Genomic DNA, 26,487 nt, shown 5'->3' with positions numbered 1-26,487 from the left:
TTGGCCACACCTAATGTTTTTGCTATCTCTCTGATGGGTTTGTTTTGATTTTTCAGCCTAATGATGGCTTGCTTCACTGATAGTGACAGCTCCTTGGATCTCATTATGAGAGTAGACAGCAACTGATTCCAAATGCAAATGTCACACCTAGAATCAACTCCAGACCTTTTACCTGCTTAATTGATAAATAAATAATGAGGGAATGGCCCACACCTGTCCATGAAATAGCTTTTGAGTTGATAGTCCCATTACTTTTGGCCCCTTAAAAAGTGGGAGGCATATATAGAAACCGTTGTAATTCCTACACCGTTCACCTGATTTGGATGTAATTACCCTCAAATTAAATCTGAAAGTCTGCAGTTAAAGCACATCTTGTTTGTTTCATTTCAAAGCCATTGTGGTGGTGAATAGAGGCCAAAATATGAAAACTCTGTCAATGTCCCAATATTTATGCACCTGACTGTATCTCTGATATCCGCTGCAGACATTTTTAATACTCCAAAAACTGCAGTTTTCTGAGGTCTTTGTTTGATACATCCCGCCCTACATGAGGTAAAATGTAATAATGCTTTACTAGCACAATGGAGAGACCACAGCGCAAAAACACCTATTACACCTATTATTTATATAGAAACACCACTAGAATAGTGTCAAGTAGTGAGAATTGGAAAACCCGGCCTGTGCTTTACCAGCTCACCAGCAGGTGGCGATCTTTCTGCATCACGTTCTCAGTTATTGTTTGTACACGTTCAGCTCTATGGTGTAGGATCTCCGCCCCCTTTTACCCTTGTGTGTCCGTGCTCTCTGCGCCGGCGCCTGGTAACGAGAGCGTGTACGGTGCGTGTGCCTTTCTTCCGGCCAGGGCTCTCCGTCTCATCCTCCGTCTCCTCACACACCGCTCGGCCGCCGCCATGTTGGGAGCCGCTCTCCGGCGCTGTGTGTCCTCTGGCCTCCGGAGCCTGCCCCGCTGCCGCCCGCAGCCTCAATCAGCCTACTCCCCAGGTGAGCCACCCAGTCCTGTCTCTGCCTGTGCACCGGCCGGCATGTCCTTGAGGCGGAGAGTGGGAGCATGGGGCTAGGGGAGGGTGCTGGGATGACGGGGGTCAATGGAAGCTCGGGTTCTGCTCATAGGGTTTTGGGTGAACACCCGGAAGCTGGTGCATGGGGGCAATCGGGGAAGTACCCGGTGACTCTGTGCTGGTTACCTGCTGTTCTCTGCGTGTCACTGCATGGAGACCCGGTGTGATGTCCTTGTAATGACCCGGCACTGGCTGCATAGGGGGCCTAATGAGTACTGAGAGAAGAGTATGTGACCCCAGGGCACAGGGAGCGGAGGGGCAGGCATCTGACCAGGGCAGATGCACCATACACCAGTGTCAATTAGTGTAAGCGGATGAGTAATTGTATTCCTGATGTATCATGTTTTCACTGTATCCTATCTCACCATTCCAGCTGTACCACAGCACCAGTAGCTGCACTGGCATGCCAGCCCCCAATAGCTGCTTTATTATAGAGGGCTGATGCTGCTCCTACCTTAAGCTGGCCACATACGCAGCACAATAATGATGCAAATACATCAGCTAACTGACAGGTTTGCACGTCTATCGTTCAATGTATTGTACTGAATGATCATTCACCGTCTGAAAATAGATGATAAACCAGTTTGGATCATTCCATTTGTGAAACTTGTGTGATCCACCTGACCGTCGCTCAGCAAACTTCGGGCCTCATTTATCAACAAGTGATATTCTTGTTATTACTCGTTACTAATCTTAAATGGTTCTCCAACCAATCAGCTCAGTCTGTCATTTTTCAAATGCATGACAGGAGCTAATTGGTTGGAGCACCATTTAAACACTATATATACACTATGCGACATGAAAGTCTGAATGTCCAGCGTTCAGACCCTCATGTCGCCAAGGTGCGGGCACCGCACTGAATGGTGTTCACTGAACGTCATTCAGTGAACGAGCCCGACCTCCTATCCCTGAACATGCCGAATCTGACGAGCGTCGTCAGGTTGACGGGCATGTTCAGTAGACAGTCGGGGACGGCAAGGATCCAGCGTGCACGGGCATCGCTGGTCCTTGCCGGCTATCCATTACCCGACTTTGTTGACTGGACTACTGCAGATTGTGTTTTTTCCCTCTAAAATGCACTGTTTGTCTATTTCTAGGACAAATTCTCTAATTCAGTTGTCTGTTTGGCAGACTAGTGAAGTGAAATGGTTATATTTTGATGACAATGGCTTGATTTTGTAATGTTATGGAATCCAAACGAGTCTTGTTATAGGGCAGGACTTGTCATTCATTCTTGCTGAAATTTCACTGTAGTAGTTTGTCAAATTGCCAGATAAGCACAAAAATGTTTCCTAAGTATTACACTTACACATGTAAGCAGTGGGACGTGAGTTTATGAAAGCAGCTGATGTCGCTGTATTTGAATTGCAGAAGCAAGGTCACTTGTAGTAGGTGTATTGTGAAGGAGAACCAGAGACTCAATGATTAGCTTTCTTCCTCTTCCGGGAAACAACACACAGTATATGCAGTGGCTCAGTCTCTCTCTATTTTATAGATTTGCTATGTTTTGCTCAAACTGGAATCTTTTCCATTGCCTATTATAAATTATTTGTAATACCTTTTTAAATGTGCAGAAACAATATTGGATCTGCAATCCATAGATAAACCAGGCATTCAATGATGGGTTTGAATCCTTGATTAGTGAATGAAAAAAAATACTGTTTTTGTTGCATTTTAAACTTCAGTCATTAGATTTGCCTTTAGCATTTTTATTTTAAAATATTAAAATCCAGTTTTTATACAAGTAATATGATTATTAGAATATGCTTTGCCCACAGATCCTTAGGTAATTATTATCATCCTTTATTTATAGGTCACCACAAGGGGTCCACAGCATGTTACAGAGTTCATATACAGATACACCAAACATAACAGGATTTAAAGTGCATAAAAATGACAATGCAAATAAAGCAGATTCAACAGGATAAAAAAATAAACCTGTTAAGGTGCATACACAGTCAGATATGTCAGATGAACGATTTGCCTGCATTAAAATGAATGGAATCGTCCAAATCTGACTGCAAACACATCAGATGTCAGATATCGTTATCTGACAAACATGTTATGATATGAACGATTTTTAAAATAGTTGTTGTACAGATCTGAAGGTAAATCTGACCGTCTGTATGCACCATTAGATTAATAAATATTTATGTGTATATATTCACCATGATCACAAAATCTGAACTGGCTCAACTGGTACTCTAGTTGATGGGCACAGTGCGTAACGGTGGGTTTCGTTCTGATCGAAATGAAATGGTACAAACATGTGACCAATATGAGTGAGTACAAATGAACTCACTTTATTTACAAGTAACAAACTAACAAACAACATACAAAGTATACAGTATACTCAACTTTTGTCTATGTATTCAGATGACACCGGTAAATCATCATCTTCAGCATAAGATGTACTTCATCTTATCTTCTCTCTGGGGAGCCCATCGTTTCCAACGCCCAGATAATCAATATACATTGCACGCACCTCTTCTGCAAACTTTGAGATCTGTGCATGCGCTAAAGGGTCCTTTGTCTACCTCCTGATTTTATACCCTAGTATGGGGTGTTGGCTTTCCAGATATTAAGCCCATATTAATTACATACAGTGCTAGGTATCAAGCACTCATTGGTCCAGCATAGCATTGACCAAACTTATCTCTCTTGCACATGCTCCGTAAGCAGTAAGATATTACCAGACAAAGACATACATTAATGACGTATCCTAATGTCTGGAGATGAACTCTATTTCAAGGCTCATTTGTATAGAGTCTGGACATCACTGCTAATTACCCATAATGCTTAGCATCTCTACACATCTTACAATGGAATGTAGCTAACTGATAAGAACATAGAAGCTATGAATGGCTCATTATACTTCTAGTTGCAATAGAAATGACAGGTAGAGCTAGGCCTCAATTTATATCTTCTTTGAACCCAAAAGGTCATTTGACCATTCTATGGAAAAACAGCAACTGTATTAAGACAATCTAATTTCAAACCTCAAGAGGCCTAGCAAGGGGTATATGTGTTTGTAACTTATATGCCTATGTAGAAATTAACTATTTAACCCACTGATTACACACAGCAAAAAGGACAGCTCCTCTGTAAGCGAGTGAGGTGATAATGGTATAAGTAAGGAAAGAAAGATTACAGAGAGAAGAGAGCACTGCTCGTGAGCTCTTACAATGTTAGACTAGGAGGTAAACAAGGAAAAGGTAGCCTAAGAGATCCTAAGGCTGGAACTTTGTTATGTAGGGATAGGGAATTAAGAGTGTGGCGTGGAGCCCAGGAAAGTTATGCGATATTTCTGGGAAAAAAAATTAATCAAAAGGTACTCTGGGTTTTGTGCACTCTACTTAAATAATTAAAATGTAACTTTTATTTAAATATACGAGAAGCAAATATATGAATGACTATACACAATAACAAATTGAGGTTCTCTTATCTTCAATAAAAAAACGAAGGGGTCAATCCAATTGGGTGCGAATTGCGAGTTGCTATTTTCACTTCGAATTTGCATAGCGAATTCATTTTGCAATTCAGTTAGCAACTCGCACTGAATCAGACTGAATTCGCAACTTTCCATTCGCACCTCCCTGAGGGTGAGAGATGGAAAAGAAAATCTTTATTTTAAGGTTAAAACGTCGGGACTTGGTGCTGAACCCCTTGGACACCCCCACTAATGACTAATTAGGCATTTGAAAGTTTCCAATTAGCTTAATTACTCCAATAATTAAATGTATTTTTTGGGGGTAAAAAAAATATATATTTCCTCAGATTACCCCAAAATCAACTTTTCTGTTAGTTCAGGCATCCCAAATTTAATTACAATAATTTTTTAGTTGAAAAATAATTTTTATCATTTTTTTTTTAAGGTGCCCTCAAAGTACCCCAAAATCACCCTTTTCCTCCTACTTTTTTTTTTTGCATTTTTCGTTAAATTCGTTTGGGATTAAACGAAAAAAGTTTGTTTTTTATAATTTTCTTGCATTTAAACCCCCCCCCCCCACAAATCAGCCATTTGACACCATTTAAAAACCTACAGTACCTTCCTAATGCCCACAAACAGCCTTTTATACTGACCTACTAACAAAATTATCCATTTTGGGGGGTCCAGGATGGTTTCCCCACATTTTCATGCATTTCTTTCAAATGTCATTTTTAATTGGATGGAGAATTCTCAGGAGCGCACTTCGCTGTGGAGTCTGCGAGTTTCAAGAAACAAACTTGCAATTCGCACCAATAGGATTGACCCCTAAGACAGGGATGGGGAACCTCAGGCCCCGGGGCCGTATAAGGCCCTCAGAATCAGTTGGTCTGGCCCTCTGAGCTTTTTTCTGCTAGCCTCATCTGGCTAGCATGGTGCCTAGAATGTCACACAGCAGCCAGAATCTATGCAGCAGTGCCGCCTGGAGCATACTTAGGGCACTTCAGATGGTCACACCGCTGCCCTTACTGCTCCCCGGAGCATCCTCTTGATGCTCCAGGCATTGCTGTAATCACCAGTGATTGTGGCTCCGCCCCGTGTGGCATCACATGGAGGAAGCATGGCCTGCACCGAGCCCGCGAATAAGGTTATATATATCAAAATGGCCCTCTGCAGAAAAAAGGTTCCCCACCCCTGCCCTAAGAGGTAAAAGAAGAAAATCAAATGATGTTTATAAAGGCAAAAATAGAATGAACATTTTTTTTTAGGTATAGGAGTGAATCAATCCAATTAATGATGTACAGCAGTCACACTATGATAGGTAAATTGCTAATGGTAAATTAAACAGCAGTACAATGATGTAGAAATACAATTATTCAACATAACATTGTAGTAGTATATCAAAATCCGTTAATCAATTACAGGTGCATATGCGGTATGATTTAGACATGATATACATGCATAGAGCAATACTAAGGGTGTCAAGGTATAAATACAATAGAAATATAGCCCCTCTAATAGTGTCTAAAGAGGGTGGCTGCTGTGCACTCTGCCCCAGGCAGTAAAAAGTTTGTGAGCGTACCTCCTTCTGCACCTGGAGGTGGGAAAAAATTGGAGGTGGTGTCTGTTTTAGGACCTATACTTAAGTAGATTAGTGTTCACTCTAGGTCCGGGGCAGGCAGCCAGACTTTAGAGAAGGCACTGTAGCGTACCCCAATGGAGCATGCCTGCCCAAAAGGGAGCGCATACCCCCACGAGAAGACTCTTGGGGGTATGCCCTGCACTAACGGACATGCCGGACTGCCTCTACCCATGTTTCGTCTGAGACTTTGTCAATTGTTTGAGTATGAGCAGATAGATATGGGTGAGGCAATATACAAGGTCAGAAGGTGTGAATTAGTATGAAAGCTATATTACTTGGAAAAATAAATGGTGATTGAGAGCCCATTTGAAGCTTTGCAGACAGGTGGAAAGTCTGAGTTCCAGTGCTGGGGAGCGTCACAGGCAAAATCCTAGGGGAGGGATCTGGGCAGGGGCTGGCTGGCAACTTTTAGCCTGGGGGGCAAATGCATGCAGGCGGCCCTGGCAGAGGGGTAGCGTGTAGCCAGGGTGCCCGAAGAACATGCGTGCTACGGCGCCCCCCCCTCAAGTGTTCCAGGGAGGAGGCGGGTTCATATGGGATTAATGTAAAGTAAAAATAAAGATTAGGGACAGCCCCATCGTGGTGCCCATATGCTGTGCCCCAGGAGAGGATCCCCTTATGCAGGCCTCCAGTAGTGCCCCCAGTAGTGATCCCCCTATGCAGTGCCCCTTATACAGTGCCCCCAGTAGTGGTCCCCCCTGTGCAGTGCCCCTTATGCCCCGAGTAGTAAGCCCCTTATATAGTGCCCCCATTAGTGGTACCCCCTATGCAGTGCTCCTTATATAGTGCCCCCAGTAGCAGTCCACACCCCATGCAGTGCCCCCAATAGTGGTAACCCTTATGCAGTGCCCCTTAAATAGTGGCCCCAGTTGTAGTCTCCCCCCTATGCAGTACCCCCAGTATTTCCCTTTTTATAGAGCCCCCAGCAGTGGTCCCTTGATGCAGTGCCCTCAGTGGTAGTCCCCTCCCCCCTATGTAGTGCCCTTAGTAGTAGTCCCCTCCCCCCTATGTAGTGCCCCTAGTAGTAGTCCCCTCCCCCCTATGTAGTGCCCCTAGTAGTAGTCCCCTCCCCCCTATGTAGTGCCCCTAGTAGTAGTCCCCTCCCCCCTATGTAGTGCCCCTAGTAGTAGTCCCCTCCCCCCTATGTAGTGCCCCTAGTAGTAGTCCCCTCCCCCCTATGTAGTGCCCCTAGTAGTAGTCCCCTCCTTGTAGTGCCCCTAGTAATAGTAGTCCCCCCCCTTGTAGTCCCCCCCCCTTGAAGTGCCCCCAGTAGTGGTCCCCCCTTGTAGTGGTCTCCCTCTTGTAGTGCCCCCAGTAGTGGTCTCCCTCTTGTAGTGCCCCCAGTAGTGGTCTCCCTCTTGTAGTGCCCCCAGTAGTAGTGTCTCCCTCTTGTAGTGCCCCCAGTAGTAGTGTCTCCCTCTTGTAGTGCCCCCAGTAGTAGTGTCTCCCTCTTGTAGTGCCCCCAGTAGTGGTCTCCCTCTTGTAGTGCCCCCAGTAGTAGTCCCTCCCTCTTGTAGTGCCCCCAGTCCAGTAGTGGTTCCCCTCTTGTAGTGCCCCCAGTAGTAGTCCCTCCCTCTTGTAGTGCCCCCAGTCCAGTAGTGGTTCCCCCTTTTGTAGTGCCACCAGTAGTCCGTCCCCCAAATATATGTCCACACAAAACTCTCAGGAGCAAGACAGTAAAATGCCATATTATAGAAAGTAAAATGAAATCCAGTCCCAAAAAAACATCAGAGAAGGTCTTTTCTAATCCTTTGAATGAAATGCTAGGAAGAAGCCAAATGGTTGATGACAATACGCTCACTTAGTAGTTATTGACTGGTGATCATCAGATGATATTACTATGTGCAATCGAAAACAAGCGTTCCATCTTTAAAATTATGTATCGTTTAAAGAACTTTTGTCTTGTGATCACCACTCTGCGCTGTTCAAAAATGACATTCTTCCATAGATGAGAGGAAGGCAGATTGCTGTTACCTCTATCCTGGCCCGAACACCCATGAGGGCACCCTTTTTATGTCAAATAATAATGGATTCCCCTCATTTAATGCAGGAGGTTTACTAGTTTAAAAAATGTTAGCCCTTTTTACATAATATTTCACACATATTGTCAGCATTTAAAATGAGACTGAAAAAATTTGCAATGCTGGGTACACACTTGAGCGACCAGCAATCATGTCAGGGACACCCTGGACATCCCATGATTGCCGGTACACATTACAGAGGTGTAATGAAGGACAGAACAATCACTCGTTCCGTCCTTCATTAATATACATGCGACCACAGGAGTGCGCAAATCGGGCGACATTGCTCCAGTGTGTACCCAGCTTAATGTGTGTGATCTGTATCTGACAGGAAGTGCTGGTCTTGTCTAGAACAAGCCATCCTCCAAAACTGAACATCCATATGAGAAGGACACTTGTTAGGATAATCAATGAGATGCCTATAGCTACTATGATAGTTAGCCTTCAGTGACTGAAACTGTCCATGGGACAGTAATATTCCCACTTCAGAGCTCTGTACTTTGTTTTCCCCTTTGGAAAAAATAAAACCCGCTGATGAAGAAAACCTACATGAAATCTCACCTTGAGTTTGCTAGAATTCATGTAGAAGACTCAAAGGGAGCATGATTTTATGATGCGACAAGACAAGGATGGACTCGGGCTTAACACTGCATAATATAAGAAATAGTCCACTATTCTCACTGTAAAGCTTTATGTTGCTAACTTGTGCTCCTGGGCTAGCCGCATGCGGTAACAGCATCATGCAATGTACTTAAGCCATCAGTAACAGTTTACCACGACTAAGCTACTGGCATTAATGGCGGCAAGGTGCATCTCTCGTCTTAAGTTCCAGACACGATGCATTGAGCTTAATAGCTGCGGGTACTTAACCCGGGGGGAGCTGCATCCTGGCAAAGAGAATTCAAATAAATGTCATTCTTGAAGAACCCCTCAAATGAAATGTTGCAACATGTTCATTCCGTAGCAATTAGCATTGCAGTTGAATTCTGCAGTAATGAATGTAGCCAAACTGTGCCAGAAAAATGGGCAAATACTATGGATTGGAACATGACAATTTAAATTTTTTTTTTGGGGGGGGGGGGGGATTTTTAAACCGAATTTACCTTGGACATCATTGCCCATGAAAGGTTAGCAAGTTGAGCTATCTTGAGGTATATTTACTGTGCAGAACTTTTTGATCTAACTGTGTCTTTCCTGTAGGCGTATTACAGGGTATGTGTTCTTGATACTCTGCTTTTCTTCCACCTTGTAGGCTAATGTTTGGGTTCTCGCTTATGAGTGGTAGGAGGAGACCTGAGCTGTGTATCGACATGGACCCAGTATAGGATTATTGACCTTACATTTATTAGTATAAATAGTCTTTGAACACTGCTGAATAAGGAGGCTAGCGGTCTTATAAAGCTTATTTCTCTAGGAGCTGTTTGTTTAATAATTGTGGGAAGTGTTGGTTGGATGTCCTTTATATATTTATGTTCCACTTAGCTTGTGAGTTTTCCATCTAAGACTGGGAGATCCATCCTAATTACTGTTAAGTTTATCTGTAGGGGGTCAATCCAGTTAGCTGCGAATATCTGTCACCTGCGAGTAAGTGCCGCTTATATGCCACTGTTAGGGTACCTTCGGGACTTGCACATTTCTGTTCACAGCCCCATAGGGCAGCGAGCAAAATGTGGGAGTCTGGAGTGAGATCGGATCGCGAGGGGGGGGGGCAAATTGCAGTGTCGTTGCCGGCATTTCTATGCTGTGCTAATGGCAATTCGCCCCATTGGATTGACGCCAATGTGATTGAAACTTTTCTGTCTCCTTTTACATTTATTGTATGCTTACATTTTTTTTAAAATTGAAAAATGATGTCCCTTTTCATGGCGTTTTTGTTTCAAATTTATAAATGTATTGTAAGGATTGTTCTGTATTACCTTTATTGTGAAATAAAGTGTTCAAAATCCGAGACTTGTACATATTGCCTACATGCATGCATAAACACTTACACACAGGAGCTAGGTGGCCAATACATAAATGAAAAAAAAAAATGCAACATCTCCTTTTGGTACAGGTCAAAAAGCTGAAATTTTAACAGTTGGGCAGTTATGACATCCCCAGCGTCATGGTTTGTAATTTAATGTAATGAATAAAATTGCTAACATTTATCAAAGAATAAATGTGAGCCAATGAGTAAGTACACAGGACTGCCAAAAGTCATGGGATGGATGCCTAGTATCGTGTAAGAACCCTCTAGCCCGGTGAAGTGGAGCAACTTGACGTGGCATCGATTCCAAAGTGGAAGGAAGACCTCTGGAGAACTGTTGACCCATGCCGTCTGGATAGCTTCCCACAGCTCCCTGATACTTGTAGGTACAGGATCTTTGGTGTGAATGGGTCTCTCCACAGCGTCCCATAAATGTTCGATTGGGTTCATGTTGGGTGAACATGGTGGCCCCACCATTTGTCAGAATGCTCCTCAAACCAATTTTGGACCACTTTGGTACCTATCACACAGAGCAGTGTGCATTCTCCTGCTGGAGTATTCCATATTTGTGGGGCTACATGAAGGGCTGCAAATGGTCATCAAGCAACTCTACCTAATGATTACCAGTCAATGATGTGTTCAGGTGGACCATATGAACACACCCCACACCATTATGGAACCACCACCAGCCTGCACAGTGCCTTGTTGACAACTGGAGTCCATGGCCTCGTGGGGTCTGCGCCACACCCGAACCCTACCATCAACCTGAAACAACTGGAACCGTGACTCATCCGACCACTTCACATGTTGCTAGTCCTCCAGGGTCTTGGCGACGTTTTGAGCTCAGGTAATGCGCTGTCCAGTGTTGTAGTGTTAGCAGGGGCACTCTGGTTGGCCTTCTGTTCTTTAGATATCCCATGGTAGCTAAAGAACATTGCACTGACCTGCTGGATATGCGTCTGGTATCTCCTACATTGAATATTGTATGTGATTTGAGCATGTGTCGCTTGTCTGTTACCATGGGAAATTCTGGCCAGATACCGCTGGTCACGATCATTAAGCACCCGTGTTCGTTCATTGCGCTGTCCACGGTGGGTGGATAAAGCCTTCCATGAGGTATTCCTGGTACACACGTGACAACATGGATCAAGGAATGGAATGTCCCATCTGTCTGTCACACACTGTCATGCCCTGTTCGAACTCTGATAATGCATGTCGCTTTGACATGCGCAGCCTTGCTGGTGTTCAAACCTGACTCATAAGATGCCAGAATACAACTGATGCAGGTCTGGGCATTTCCAAGATGTCACAGTACGGTAAATCCACCTACCATTACCTTTACATACTGCTATCCCATGACTTTTGGCAGTTGAGTGTATATCCTCAAGCTTAATAATAGTCTTTCATATATAGAAGTGACTTTGCTAGCCATTTAAATGTGAAAAATGTATGTGGTTTTCTTAATCTCAACAATGCCTATCTCTCTCACAGCTGCTGTAGCGGCTCGCTGCTATTCTCAAGCCAAACATGAATCAGATGAGGAGTTTGATGCTCGCTGGGTAACTTATTTCAACAAGCCAGACATTGATGCCTGGGAGCTGAGAAAAGGTAAATGGTAAAATGGGAGTTCTGCATTCTGAGAAATTCATCCAAGCTGAGATTTGTGCTTACCTTACCATAATACGGTAACATCTGCACAGAGACTTTATTACAGACAGTGAACAAACAAATATGTCTAGAAGATAAACTTGGCTTAAGCTCTCATTCAAAATACAACTACAGTTAGCATAGGTGTACTAGGTATCTATAAATATGAAATAAAAATATTTGAGTCAAGATAAAACCTGTTATTGAAGACAGATTTTTTCCCAGCATCTTAATAACTCTGCTGGTCAGTGCATGAATGCATTCTAATACCCCCATTATTGAGCCGTGTACATGCTTCTGTTATATCTCTTAAAAAATGTAATCTTCTCTTCCTTTCCTGGAAAGGTTGGACATAAGCTGACCTGAGATCATTTAAAATAGGGAGCATGGTGAATAATACGGTTCTTCTCCAGGCTTGGGAGTTCTCTCATTTACGTACATTTACATAGAAGTAGATTGAGAACGTCTTTGAAAACACATTTTTAATCTCTTTGTAGTGCTAACAATAGTGAATCGTGTTGCTTAAGACCATATCCTTGTTTCTTACAAAAATTTATATTTCTATTATAAGGAATTATTTTCTCTGGCATTCACGGCTGTGTTCCTTTAGCCAGATTGCCATGCTGTATTTGTGACATACTTTGAAACACGCTTCAGTTTTTTCTGTTGTAACCACTGAAAGCCCGAAGAAATAATTGCCATTACCCAGCATTTTGCTCTGGGGTGAATGAGGTTTCTTAAGCCCCGAGACATTTGTGGCAGGTAGTTTCCAGTGTCCTTCTATATCTTTGCCTGTTTTGTTTTAAAGGCGTATCTTGCCAAATGCAGGAATCTGCTTTGCCTGTCCTGTCTGTGTACACGTCACTGTAAACTTGTATGTGGAATGCAAAACATCAGCCAATTTACCCTTCCTCATTACATTAATGGCAATTAGATTAATATGCCTGAGCAGCCATCCCAGAAATATGTTCTAGTAATAATTGAATTAATTCTTATTAAGGTGGGTACACACCTGAAAGATATATCTGCAGATGGTGGTCGTTCATACACACTGAACGACCATCATCTGTGCTGCGGGGGGGCGTGGCCTAATCGCAGACTGCGTGGCCACGCCCCGTTCAAACCCAAAACAAAAAACCTGTTTGCGGCGCAGGGGAGGGGGGTGCTGTGTGCCCCTCAGCCCGGCACACAGCCAATGGGCGCGATCGCTCACCCTTGGCATAGGAGACTGCTCGGGCTGCTGCTTTAGCAGCCTCGGACCGTCTCTCAGTGCAGCCCAGCACACAGCAGCATGTGCTGGGCTGCTGTGGATGGGGAGCTGTGCCGGAGTCGGGTAAGTAGTACCCGCTCACGGCTTTCCCCCTCTCTCTGCACCCCTGTGTACGGGCGATCGACTGATCGCCCGTACACACTTGCCAATAGACAGATATGTCTGCAGACATATCTATTCGTTGGCTCTGCAGCACAGCCAGTGCGATATGTTTGTGAACGACGTTTTTCACAGACATATCGTCTGTACACACTGGCTGACGGGGGAATGAAATATTGTCCGATCAATTGATCGGCCAATATATCGGCCAGTGTGTACCCAGCTTAAGAGATGCTTTCAATTCATTTTAATGAATGTCCTATCATCCCCTCACTAGATAAAGTATTTCATTGCCTGAATAACCCTAGAGTGAAGAACTGCTTTCTGTGCTGAATGAAAAACCTCTTCCAGGTTTAAAGAAGTAGCTGCTGCTTGCACAAGTTAACCAAAAAGATCTTTGTATTGACCGAGGATATATTTATACATACTAATTACATCACCTTTTGAATGTGCCTTCTACTGCTGTTAACAAGTCTATCTTGTCTAGGTTTTCTTAAACTGTAACTCTTCTAATCCATGCTTTGAACCCACATAATTACTATGTTCCTGTAGCCAGATGCTCAAAACTGGTCTCCCAAGTCGATATTGTCTGACCAGAACTCCTCATGTCTATTGGTGCATACACACGGTCAGATGAACGACTGAACGATTTCAGACCGTATTAAAATAAATGGAATCGTCCAAATCTGACTGCAAACGTATCAGATGTCAGATATCATTATCTGACAAACGGGAACGCTCATCGTTGCAGGCACACACGTCAGATTTTCTTTCAGATATGAACTATTGAATAAAGGCCCCCATACATCAGCAATCTGAAAACCACAATTGAACAATTTGAAGATTTATTGCCTGAATTTAGGATTTCCCAATCTAGTAATCTGCGCCCATACATTACAGATCTTTTTCAGTGATTTGCAGATCGATTGCAGCACAAACAGATCTGCCCATCTTTTTACTAGTAACGGTCTGCAAATCTGCTGATCATCTCCATACACTAGCAATTTACAGCCCCAATCCATCTGTGAAATCCAGCATGTTGGACAGTCTAATTTATCAATTCCAATCACTTTTTGGTTGCAATCTGCATTGCCGATTTTTATACACAATCGATTGCAAATTGCAGAATTGCCACAATCGATTGCCGTTGTATGGGGACCTCAACATGTTGGATTTCACAGATCAATTGGGGTTGTAGATTGCTAGTGTATGGACATGATCAGCAGATTTGCAGACCCTTACTAGTAAAATAATGGGCCTTTCAAGATTGGCAGATCTGTGTTTGCTGCAATCGATCTGTAAATCACTGAAAAAGATCTGTAAAGGCCCCCATACATCGGCAATCGATTGTGGCAATTTTGCAATTGATTGTGTATAAAAATCTGCAATATATGGGCTTTGCAAATTGCAGATTGCAACCAAAAAGTGATTGTAATTGTTAAATCAGATTAGCCAACATGTTGGATTTCACAGATCGATTGGGGCTGTAGATTGCTAGTATATGGACATGATTTACAGACCATTACCTGTAAAATGATGGGCCTTTCAAGATTGGCAGATCTGTGTTTGCGGCAATCGATCTGCAAATCACTGAAAAAGTATGGTCGCAGATTGCTAGATTGGGAAATCCTAAAATTGGGCAATAAATCTTCAAATTGTTCAATTGTGGTTTTCAGATTGCTAATGTATGGGGGCCTTAATGTATAGGCCCCCATACATCAGCAATCGATTGTGGCAATTTGCAATCGATTTGTGTATAAAAATCTGCAATGTATGGGCTTCACTGATCGCAGATTGCAACCAAAAAGTGATTGGCATTGTTAAATCAGATTGTCCAAAGGCCCCCATACTTCAGCAATCTGAAAACCACAATTGAACAATTTGAAGATTTATTGCCCGATGTTAGGATTTCCCAATCAAGCAATCTGCGCCCATACATTAAGGTGACCATACATTTGCGACAAGTTGTCGCGATTTTAATGCCGATCTGCCGGGTGGTAACGCCGACCGCCCACCATCGATGTTCATTGATCCATCGCAGGATCGCTGAATTTTTTCATGTTAAATGTCCCCGATTAGACAATCACGACCATTTTTTGATCGCGATCGTCAAATCGGGAAAATCCAACATGTTGGATTTCTGCGATCCTGCGATGCCGTGTTGAAGGGTCACGGCAAACCGTCGCTGATGTATGGGGGCCCTTTACAGATCTTTTTCAGTGATTTACAGATCGATTGCAGCAAACACAGATCTGCCAATCTTGAAAGGCCCATTATTTTTACAAGTAACGGTCTGCAAATCTGTTGATCATTTCCATACACTAGCAATCTACAGCCCCAATCCATCTGTGAAATACAACATGTTGGACAATCTGATTTAACAATTCCAATCATTTTTTGGTTGCCATCTGTGATTTGTGAAGCCCATACATTGCAGATTTCTTTATACACAATCGATTGCAGAATTGCCACAATTGATTGCTGATGTATGGGGGCCTTTATTTTTAAAATTGTTATTGATGTACAAATCTGAAAAAAAATTTGACCGTGTGTATGCACCATAAGACTGAGTTTTACACCTCCAGGACCCACTTTGCTTCTCACCTCTTAATGGTGCCAATACTTTTCCTTCTCCAAGTCCGCTGCCTGATGTCACCCTCCCACAAAGTCATGCTATCTACTAATCCTGCTGTTTCCACTTCCACAACATCTCCATAATGCTATCTCCGTGATGGTTCCAAATCTGTTTTGTGCCCTTTTCATCTCCAGCTTTGACTAACTTCAACCTCTACTCTTTCACTGGCTTCTGTTCACATACAGAATCCATTTTAAGCTCCTCACTACAATTCTCAATTCACTAAATTGCTCCTTTTTAATACATCTGTGATCTCCTCTAAATCCATGCTTCCTTTTTACTCTTTGCTCTGCCTCTGTCACTTTGCCTCTACCACCTCCTATTCCCAAGATTTCTCCTGTGCTGCTCCCTTCCTCTTGAACTCACTGCTGCTCTATCAGACTGTCTACGAGCCTGAACTATTTCAAACCTTCCTTGAAAATACACCTGTTCATCATAGCTCTTGTCGCATTCTTAACTCAACTCTGCCCTCCGTCCTCATTTCTTCCCAGTTTCATCGTCCAGTTATATCTCTGAATCTTAAGATGGGTACACGCTTGTTGATATATCGTTCGTATTGGCGGGTGTGTACACCGCTGTGTCTGTGAACAACGTTGTTCAGACATATCGGGCGATGCCAATATATCTTGCAGATATATCTGTACGTCTGGCTGTGTGTACGGCCAACTGCATGTACACTGGCCACAGGGACCGCCAACACTGACATCACAACTGGGCGTGCAATTTAAACGCCCACTCAGTTGTGATGTCAGTCTAGACATATTGAGCGGCCAATTAGTGTGTGTAGCTTTCAAATTGTCCGCTCGGACGGCATATCTGTCTGCTGACCGACATTTACTTGTATATCCTCATTAGTCTGTATGCGGTCTTGGGCAGGGCCCTCTTCTCTTCCTCTCTGATTTCACCAACTGAGTCTCTAATAAAGTGAAAATAGCATCACTATTGTCTAGGTCAGTGGTTCCCAAACTTTCTTGAATCACGGCGCCCTATAGTGTCAGCATTTTTTTTTTTTTTCAAGACCAAAGTTACTTCTTGAGAAATTCAGCAAAATTATTAAATTAAGTGGATTGTGCTTCTGTTTGTCTACATGTTTTGTGATTTGCAACCACCAGCACTAGTTTTGCCTATTACATTGGCTATAAATAATTTTACTTGGTACTGAACCACTGGCCCGTGGCACCCCTGCAAGTGCCCCACAGCACCCTGTTTGGGAACCATTAGTCAAGGTGTTCAACCTTAAATTTATCTATGCTGAACTCAATCTGCCATTTTGCACCATCCTTTGCAGTTTAAACAAAAAATATACTAGCTCAATCTACAAAAGAGCAAAAGGTACTTTAGGGGTAAATACACTGGGTTCATTTATGAACAATGAGGTCACCAGTTTTTCCTTTTTCTTCTTTTTTTTTATTTTTTTTTTGCAATTTTAATTAAAGTTGTAATACACTCCATTTTTAATGTGCTTTATTTGAATTGACTGCTTACAAAATGTATGTTTCTATTGCAGGGTCCATAGTGCTCCACAGGAGACCTAGGGGCATAGGTTGATGGCTTCAGTCGTCGGGCACCTCATAGTTAAATTTGTGCTCCCAGGATGCACCCGGGCCCCTCTCCTATACCCCGCCCCAGGCCAAGGCACCTCAGTTTTGTAGGTGCTCGGCACTGAGTCGGGTCACTTCAAGAGGGGCTGCGTTGACAGCCCCAGAAAATAAAAAAACTACAGAGCGGTCAGCATGGGCTGTCCAACAGATGCCCATGCTACCACTCTGACACCCCGCTGGTGCCGAGACGCTGGCACTGCGCTAGGGATCACGGCGGGTGTCTGGAAGTTTTGGCTAGCAAAAGCCCCAAGACGCCCAGGACTGTGGCCGGACAACACGGGGGACGTTAAGGTAAGCAGCGGGCGTCCGCTGATAACAGTCCTATTACTTCCCAGGGCTGGGGGGACCCTGGGAAGAGGCTGCACGTGACAACAGGTATGGCGCCTGTGCTGTCACTACACCACCAGGGATAGGGGGCAACAACATGCGGACGTTGTGGCATCCCAGGGGTTAATAGCAAGCCAGGGGAGCAGGCCTTCCCTGTAAGGCACAGCCGGACCCTCCCCCGCTGCACTGCGCGCCTTTCCACAGTCTGGTTGTTGCAGGCAGCTTTCCTCCCTTAGGCACGCCCCCTATGAGTACTCCGGCGGCCATTTTATGTGCTACAGACACTGGTCTCACCGGGAAATGTGGAGCCTGGGTCCCCCCTACATACCTCTCCTCCAAGCAGGTCAGTGTATGTAGCACTATTCCTACTAGACACAAGGTCTAGTTAGTTGATTATAGTGCAGTATAGTGCAGGTTTTTCCTGGCACTGTATGTGTCTGTAGCTAGCGCTGTCTGCTGTAAACCTTTCTCTGTCAGCCATTTTAACTATCCCTGTACTTTCTCTTTCACTAGCCCTTGCGGTGGCAATGCTGCTGAGGGGTTAGTTTACTTCACAGTTCAGTTGTGATTCAGCTGAGAAGTTTGACACACAAATCCATTATGTCTGGAAGTGATTCTGGACAGGCTGATATCCCCCTCACACAGTCCTGCAACAGGTGTTTTGCTGAACTAAAGGAGGGTGGGAGGATTGTGTGCCCTGTGTACCAGAACTGCAGGATTACCTGCTGGGCCCAGCTCTTCCCAAGAGCCGCCCTGAGCTTGTTTTGCACAAGCGCTAACTACCCTGATGGGTCGGTTTGCTGCACCTCCAGTGGCCCCACAATTGGGGTACACTCCGCAGGTTGCTATGCCATCTACGTCACAGGAAATTCCCAGACAGTTGGTTGTGGCTCATATGCCTTTACAACCTACTCCCTACCAGGCGCCACCTGAACCTATTTGGGTTAATACTCTCTCCAATACGGTGCAAAACCTGACGGAGGTGTTAGGGTGAGTCTTTCCAGCGTCCCGCTAGGAAGGAGGTGCTGTCTTCCCAGTCCACGTACTATCAAGATGACAGGTTGACTGATGATGGGGAAATTCAGGACTTATCTGATACAGAGCTCCCTCAAAAGGAGGCAGAGCCCAAGTCCAAAATTTATGTACATGGTCTCATACGTGCGGTCCGTGTAGCCATGGATATTGGGGATGAGGACACCCCAGCAGCCAAATCCAGGCATGCTTTCTTTAAGGAAGTTAAAAGTTCAGCGACGGCTTTTCCTCTGTCGGATCAGCTAGTTGAACATTTGGAAGAAGCCTGGAAAACTCCAAGCAGGAGATTTCAACCGCAAAAACGGTTGGAGGCCACTTATCCGTTCGAGGAGAAGTATTTCTCTAAATGGGAAACTCCTCCTCAAGTGGATTCTCGTATTACGTACCTTGTCAAAAGTGCGACACTTCCTATGCTGTCCATGTCATCATTAAAGGATGTTACGGACAGAAAGTTGGAGGTGTGCCTAAAGTCTATTTATTCCCTCTCTGGGGGGGGTCGCTAGGCCAGCTGTGGCTATATGCTGGGTGGCCAGAGCCATGGAACGTTGCGCTAATGCCTTGGATGCGTCCTTGTCTATGGAGGCTACAAGTGAACAAATTGAACTGGTAGGTTACCTCAGAGACTGCTACATATGTGAATGAGACTGCTTTGGATGTTAGTCTCCTAATGTCTCGCATTTCATCGGCTGCGGTGTCAGCTAGACACTCTTTGGTTGCGATCTTGGAGGGCAGATGCTGAGTCAAAGAAAGGGTTGGAAAGTTTACCCTTTAATGGCCAGGTCTTATTTGGGCCAGATTTGGACAAAATCGTGGACACTTTGGCTGCTGACAAGTCTGCCTGTTTACCCTCGGCCCCAATCCTGTCGGGATCTGGAACTCTGTCCTTTCGGTCTTTCCGTCCTCAAGGTAAGGCCAAGGTTCAGTCCTTCCCCAGACTGTCAGGATCTAAGAAGGTCACAAAGCCCAAGAAGCAGGCTTGGAATACCAGGTGTCCAGCTGCCAAGCCTGACGCTAAACCCTCAGCCTCACGGGGCGGGCCTCTCCTTGGGGTACTCCCAAGGTGGGAGGCCGACTTCTTCAGTTCGCCCAGTGTTGGTGTCATACCACAACCGACACTTGGGTAAGGGAAGTGGTCTCTCAAGGGTACGTCCTTTCCTTCCGATACAGACCACTTCATCAATTCTTCCCTATGGGACATCAGATGGATCAGGAAAAGGCATTGGAACTGCAGAAAGTTATACGATCTATGCTCCTGCAGGGAGTTATAGTTCCAGTACCTGCTCCCCAGAGGGGAATAGGATACTATTCCACTCTTTTTGGTTCCAAAAGAGAATGGCGCATACAGGCCTATCCTAAACCTCAAGTCACTGAACAAGTTCCTCTGAGTGCCTCGGTTCAAAATGGAAACCCTGCGGTCAATTATACTGGCTATGGAACCTGGGGATTTTACGGTGTCTCTGGGCATTCAGGATTCATACCTGCATGTCCCGATAGCTTCGGCTCACCAGAGGTACCTCAGGTTCGCAGTGTTACAACAACACTTCCAGTTTCAGGCCCTGCCGTTTGGACTGTCCACGTGACCCAGGGTGTTCACCAAATTTATGGCAGTGATGGCGGCCCAACTGCGACTGCAGGGGGTCCGTCTGTTGCCCTACCTGGACGACCTACTATTGCTAGCCAGGTCTCCGGAAGTACTTCTTCAGCATCTACAGCTGACAATAGCAGTGCTACAAAGCCACGGTTGGTTAATCAACTGGAAGAAGTAATCGCTGACGCCCTCACAGAGGATGCTACATCTTGGGGCATTGTTGGATTCTCAGCAACAGGATTTTCTTAACCTGGGACAAGATAACCACACTGCAGCAGCGGGTTCGCAGCTGCCTGCACAGTCGCCGGTTGTCGATTCACTCGGCAATGCAGTTACTGGGCTCCATGCTGTCAACATTTGACATGGTGGAGTATGGCCAGTTTCATTCCCGGCCTCTACAGACACTGGTCCTTTCCAGATGGGACGGATCTCCACGCTGAATACGAACCCAGACATTGGTACTGTCTCCGGAGGTACGTCTGTCTCTGACTTGGTGGCTCCCCACAAGTCCCCTTACCAAGGGCCGCCCCTTTTAGATCCCGGAGTGGGTCCTTCTGACAACTGATGCCTGTCCCCGGGGTTGGGGTGTAGTGTCAGGTTCACACCTCTTCCAGAGAAGGTGGACAATAGAGGAGTCCGTGCTTCCAATAAACATATTGGAAATCAGGGCGGTTCTAAGGACTCTTCAGCAAGCCTCATACTTCACGGAAAGCCCGTGCAAGTCCAGTAAGACAACGCCACCACAGTGGCCGAAATAAACCGCCAAGGAGGCACTCTAAGTGAGGCAGCACTAATGGAAGTGTCCCGCATACTGACTTGGGCGGAGGTAAATATCCCAGCCATATCGGTGGTGTTTATCCCAGGAGTCCTGAACTGGGAAGCGGACTTCCTAAGCCGTCACGACGTACACCCGGGGGAATGGTCACTTCATCAGGAAGTATTTCAGCTTCTGGTGAACAAATGGTGCTTCCCGAAGTAGATCTGATGGCATCTCTGCACAACCACAAGCTGCCAAGGTACGGTTCAAGGACAAGAGACGTGGGGGCTCTGCTGGTAGACGCTCTGTCGGTCAAATGGACCTTCCAGTTCGCATACCTGTTCCCTCCATTCTCCCTTCTACCTCGGGTGATCCGGAAATTCAAGCAAGGAGGTAGTATGCTGCTGCTGGTGGCGCCAACGTGGCCCAGCCATCACTGGTACGCAGATCTTCAAAGTCTATCCATAGACACTCTGATGCTGTTGCCTCAACATCCGGACCTGTTGTCCAAAGGTCCTTGCCTATACCCGGACCTGAGTCGTCTGTCTTTGATGGCGTGGCTCTTGAGATTGCCCTCTTGAGACTGCCCTCTTGAGTTCCAGGGGTTTTCCCAGCTCGGTGGTAAACACCATGCTTAGAGCTCGCAAGCCTGCTTCTGCGAGAATTTATTAGTGTGTGGCACACCTTCTTTGAATGGTGTCGCCCCAGAGGATATAATCCTCAAACATTTGGATTATCCAGGATTTTGGCATTCCTACAGGCGAGCTTAGATCACGGTCTTCGCCTTGCTTCTCTGAAGGTGCAGGTTTCTGCTCTGGCAGTACTGTTTCATCGTAGGATTGCTACTCTTTCGGATGTACACACTTTTATGCAACGTGTGCTTCGCATCCAACCTCCTTTTATCCCACCGGCGGCTCCTTGGGATTTGACTGTGGTTTTTAGGGTTCTACAAGGACCGCCATTTGAACTACTGGGCTCAGTGGATTTAAAATGGCTTACAATTAAAACTGTTTCTTCTGGCCATTGCTTCGGCCAGAAGGGTATCCGATTTGGGGGCTCTTTCATGTCGCCCTCCCTTTCTGATTTTTCATAGGGACAGGGTGGTTCTTCGTACTCGCCCTGGTTTCCTGCCTAAGGTGGTATCCAGGTTCCACATTAATGAGGAAATTGTAGTGCCAGCCTTTAATGCCCCAGACCTCTCAGCAGGTGAGGCCTCCTTGGATGTGGTACGTGCTCTAAAGAACTATGTGGACTGTAACCAACTAATTTAGGAAGTCGGACTCGTTGTTTGTCCTTTATGATTTCCGAAAGAAAGGATGGCCTGTCACTAAGCGGACTTTGGCAGGCTGGATTCGTCTGGCAATATCAGAGGCTTACATTCATGAGGGCCTTCCTGTACCGTCCTCTGTCAAAGCTCATTCTACTGTCTGTGGGTCCCTCGTGGACAGCTCGTCGTGGCGCCTCTGCTGTTCAGCTGTGTAAGGCAGCCACTTGGTCTACTGTCCATACATTTTTAAGGTATTATACATTCGATACCTTTGTCTCTCAGGATGCTTCCTTCGGGCAGCGGATTCTCCTTTCTGCACAGGAGCGTCCCCACCCCTAAAGGATACTGCTTTGGGACATCCCCCAAGGTCTCCTGTGGAGCCCTGTGGACCCTGCAGTAGAAAATAAGAGATGGTAAGACCTTACCTTTGTTATCTCTATTTCTACGAAGTCCATAGGGATCCACAGGACTCCCACCCTGTCGCACCTGTGCTGCAGATGGGCTGTGTTCTGGTCACCGTTTTTTCCATCTCTTCTGTTTGTGAGAATGTGATACTTGTGTGTTCTAGAATTTCTTCCTTCTCTCTTCTCCTCCGGCCATTGGCTTGTTACGAAACTGAGGTGCCTTGGCCTGGGGGCGTGGGGTATAGGAGAGGGGCCCGGTGCATCCTGGGAGCACAAATTTAACTATGAGGTTCTCCGACGACTGACATCAACCTATACCCCTAGGTCTCCTGTGGATCCCTATGGACTTCGTAGAAATAGAGATAAAAAGGTAAGGTCTTACCATATCTCTTATTTTAAACCTGCAGTTTGCGCAAAAGTTTCATTTTCTGCTATAATAGACTGGTTTAAATTGATGATAACCTGTTTCCTTTATGCAGTCATTAATTTGGTATACTTGTCATTTTAAGAAATAGTGTATTTGTTTCCTGTATACCAGGTGTGAACACACTCATTGGTTATGATTTAGTTCCGGAGCCAAAAATCCTTGACGCTGCTTTGCGTGCTTGCAGACGGTTAAATGACTTTGCCAGTACAGTCCGCATTTTGGAAGCAGTAAAGGTGAGCCTACTAACCTCCGCAGCTTCTTTTAAATGTGTCTGTGTTAAATAATTTGGGTATAGCTGGGAAATTTGCTACTTTTGCAATTCATATTTTTTTTTATGACACTAGTTCATGAGTATGGTAAACTTGCTCTGAACTATCTATAGTCCTGTTAAAATGAACGGCAATGACAGAATCCACAAGTAATTGAAATATATATCATGAAATGGTAAGAATCTTACCAATATTCATATTGTCAAAGGAAAGTACTTCCTCTTTCATATGAAATTAGACTACAGCTCCCTCTAGGAGCCTGCACTAAGCTAACATTTATATGTCCATGCTGAATGAGTGAATAATCCTTTTGCTGCTGAGCCTATTTTATGCACTTTTAGGGTTTCCCCACATTCAAAGATCAATATTAATATTTATGCATTACCCCCAAAACTGACTGTTTTTTTCATAAGACTTTGAGTTTCCTGAGAATAACATTAGTTTGCGTACTACTTTGCTTTTAATGTACTTGTCATTTCAATAAAAAAAAAAATGTTTTTGTTTCCCTCACCACCACCTCCAAGGGGTGTGATATACAATTGATTTTGGGCGCCCATGACTTATCGCGTATGTCATGCCCAAATGGACAATCTAAAGTCCTGGTTAGCCCGCCAAAACCACAGACCTATCGCACGGCTCTGCTTGCTGCCTCAGGAGGGTACGAGCAGAATTGTGTGCTCCCACGGCTATTGCTGCCCGAATGGAGCAACAATTGAATCGCCCCATCTGGCGGCCATTACACCAGAGCTGTGCTAAAAACAATTGAATCACCCCCTTTGCGTCACATTGTTTGAAAATTAGTCTCTGGGTGCCAGGATGGACAAATACAGCACTTCAAATGCCCCCCCCCACCCCCCCCACCCCACCCCCCACCGTTTCCTGGCTAATGTATACATTTGTTTTGAAAATATAAGTATGTCTACTCTTGGGATCACTAAGCATAAAAAGCAGAATGGAGCAATACGTTTACCAAATGTTTCATAATGAAATACACACAAAAAAGAACTGCAGTTCCTGAATATTAAATGAACAATCAGCAGGTGTAAATATACATCAGTACATAAGAAATGGATATATATCATAATCCTGAAATGAAGTTTTTTACATTGTTTTGCCTGGAATGGCCAGTATGATGACAAGCCTCGCCCACCTCCCAGGTCTGAATAATAACCATAAAGGGTGGACCTATAGAAAAAGCTTCCCCGTCCCTATTTGAACCCCTGCAGTGCTTAGGTCGAGTCCCAAGTGACATTTTAATTTTGGAATTACTGACATGCCCATTATCAATATTCAATATACAGCGAGAGTGGCTACTCTACTCAAGGGTCCAAAACTAGATACTGCTATTGTACTAATGTAACATGAAGTGTGATGTAACCCATAGCTGTGCTCTTTACATATCTGAGATACTGTTGGTTTAATATTGGCTATAACTAGAGTTCAAACTTGAGTTGTGGCCACAAGACATGGATTTCTGATCTTGTGAGCTTTATTTTTCAGGACAAGGCTGGACCATATAAGGAAATTTATCCCTATGTCATTCAGGAGCTCAGACCGACCTTAGATGAGCTGGGTATCTCCACCCCAGAAGAACTGGGCTTGGATAAAGCATGAACATTACAGGTGAACGTATGCTGCATCTCTCTATAGTATGCTTTCTCAGCCTGTAGATCATGTACACTCCAGTGGTATATTAGACAACTGCACATACTATAGTCATGCACAAGTAACAATTCTATGAAAGTGGGTTACCTAAAGTACTTGAAATCTTAATTTTGAAAGATTGTTTCATAATGGAGGATTTCATACTATGCACATGTCCTTTAAAGTTAAGATTATGGCAATGTTTGTATAAAAACAGTACATTTAGCTAAGAGGTTACATGTTGATAGATGGGTTGTGAGTAGGAGGATCAATCATAAGCTACAAACATTTGATTTAACCAATCACACATTATGCAGTATGCTAAAGGATTAAAGCAATTACAGTGAGTATTCTACCAATTTGTTGCCCATGCACGAATAGAAATGTGGCCTATAAAGTTTCAGACGTTTGGAGGTTATTCAGTTGTGGGTGATGGGCATGAAGTGCAGTCAGCAAACGGCACTCGGCGATCACCAGAAGTGCCAATTTTCACTTGCATTCCAAACAGCGGCGGAGCAAGCTTGGTTATGTTAGAGACATAAGGATTAAAGGTTATGTTAGAGACATACGAGGATTAAATACAATCCTGTGACTCAAACTTAGCTTCTTAAAGCTGTTACTTGCACCTCTTGGATTTAACAATACTAATATATAATACCCTGATATCCTAGTTTTGCTTATTCCGTTTGTCAGCAAGTTTCTTTTTTTCCCTTTTTAAACCATTTTCTCTCTTTCCAACAGGTTATCCATCCAAATGTTTTATCAACAATGCTACTTGATTGTACACAGCCATCTAGGAATACAAAGTTCTTAACATATTACCTTTATTTGAAAAACAATGCAACAATCTGTTCTTTTATTGAGTCCAAATGTGTGTAATATTATGTCGGACCTAATAAAGGGATATTGTTTACTCTGATTGGACTTTCTTTATGGGAGTTATAATAATTATATTAAACATCTATACTCTTATAAAGTAGGTAAAGTTGATGTACAGAAAAGTCTTCTCCCTGAATGTGTAAATAAATGAAAGTCTCACATTAATAATGCTGGGCATACACAGTCAGATAAAATGTCTGTCAGACCGACAGACATTTTATCTGGCTGGCTGCCAGCCGCAGATGTCGCCGGCATACACTGTGAGAGAAATCTCACAGTGTATAGCCCGACATCCGCGCTCCGCCCCCGGGGGAGGAGACATTTCCCTGTTCCTTCCGTAGGAAGGAACACAGGAAATGTCTGTCTGTCAGCTGCGCTGGGCATACACTGCCCGATGCGGCCGACAGTTACCGGGTAAATATCGCATCGGACGGGCATGCTGGACAATCCTGCATGCCCGACCGAGCGATATTTAACCCTCGGACGCCCGCACACACGCTACAATT

At 44.5% G+C, this 26,487-nt stretch overlaps 1 protein-coding gene across 1 annotated transcript; it reads left to right on the top strand.

Moving 5' to 3' along the window:
- The first annotated feature begins 765 nt into the window (after positions 1-765).
- On the top strand, positions 766-26,021 carry COX5A (cytochrome c oxidase subunit 5A). Its single transcript, XM_088446180.1, has 5 exons — positions 766-1,002; positions 11,627-11,743; positions 23,301-23,422; positions 24,959-25,081; positions 25,844-26,021. The coding sequence occupies exons 1-4, from the start codon at positions 912-914 to the stop codon at positions 25,070-25,072; spliced, it is 444 nt and encodes a 147-aa protein (XP_088302306.1). The 5' UTR covers positions 766-911; the 3' UTR covers positions 25,073-25,081; positions 25,844-26,021.
- Positions 26,022-26,487: the final 466 nt, after the last annotated feature.

This window comes from Taudactylus pleione, unplaced genomic scaffold (assembly GCF_031769625.1).
Source record: "Taudactylus pleione unplaced genomic scaffold, aTauple2 ptg000019l, whole genome shotgun sequence".
NCBI classification, from domain to species: Eukaryota; Metazoa; Chordata; class Amphibia; order Anura; family Myobatrachidae; genus Taudactylus; species Taudactylus pleione.
This window is presented reverse-complemented; position numbering and strand designations above follow the sequence as displayed.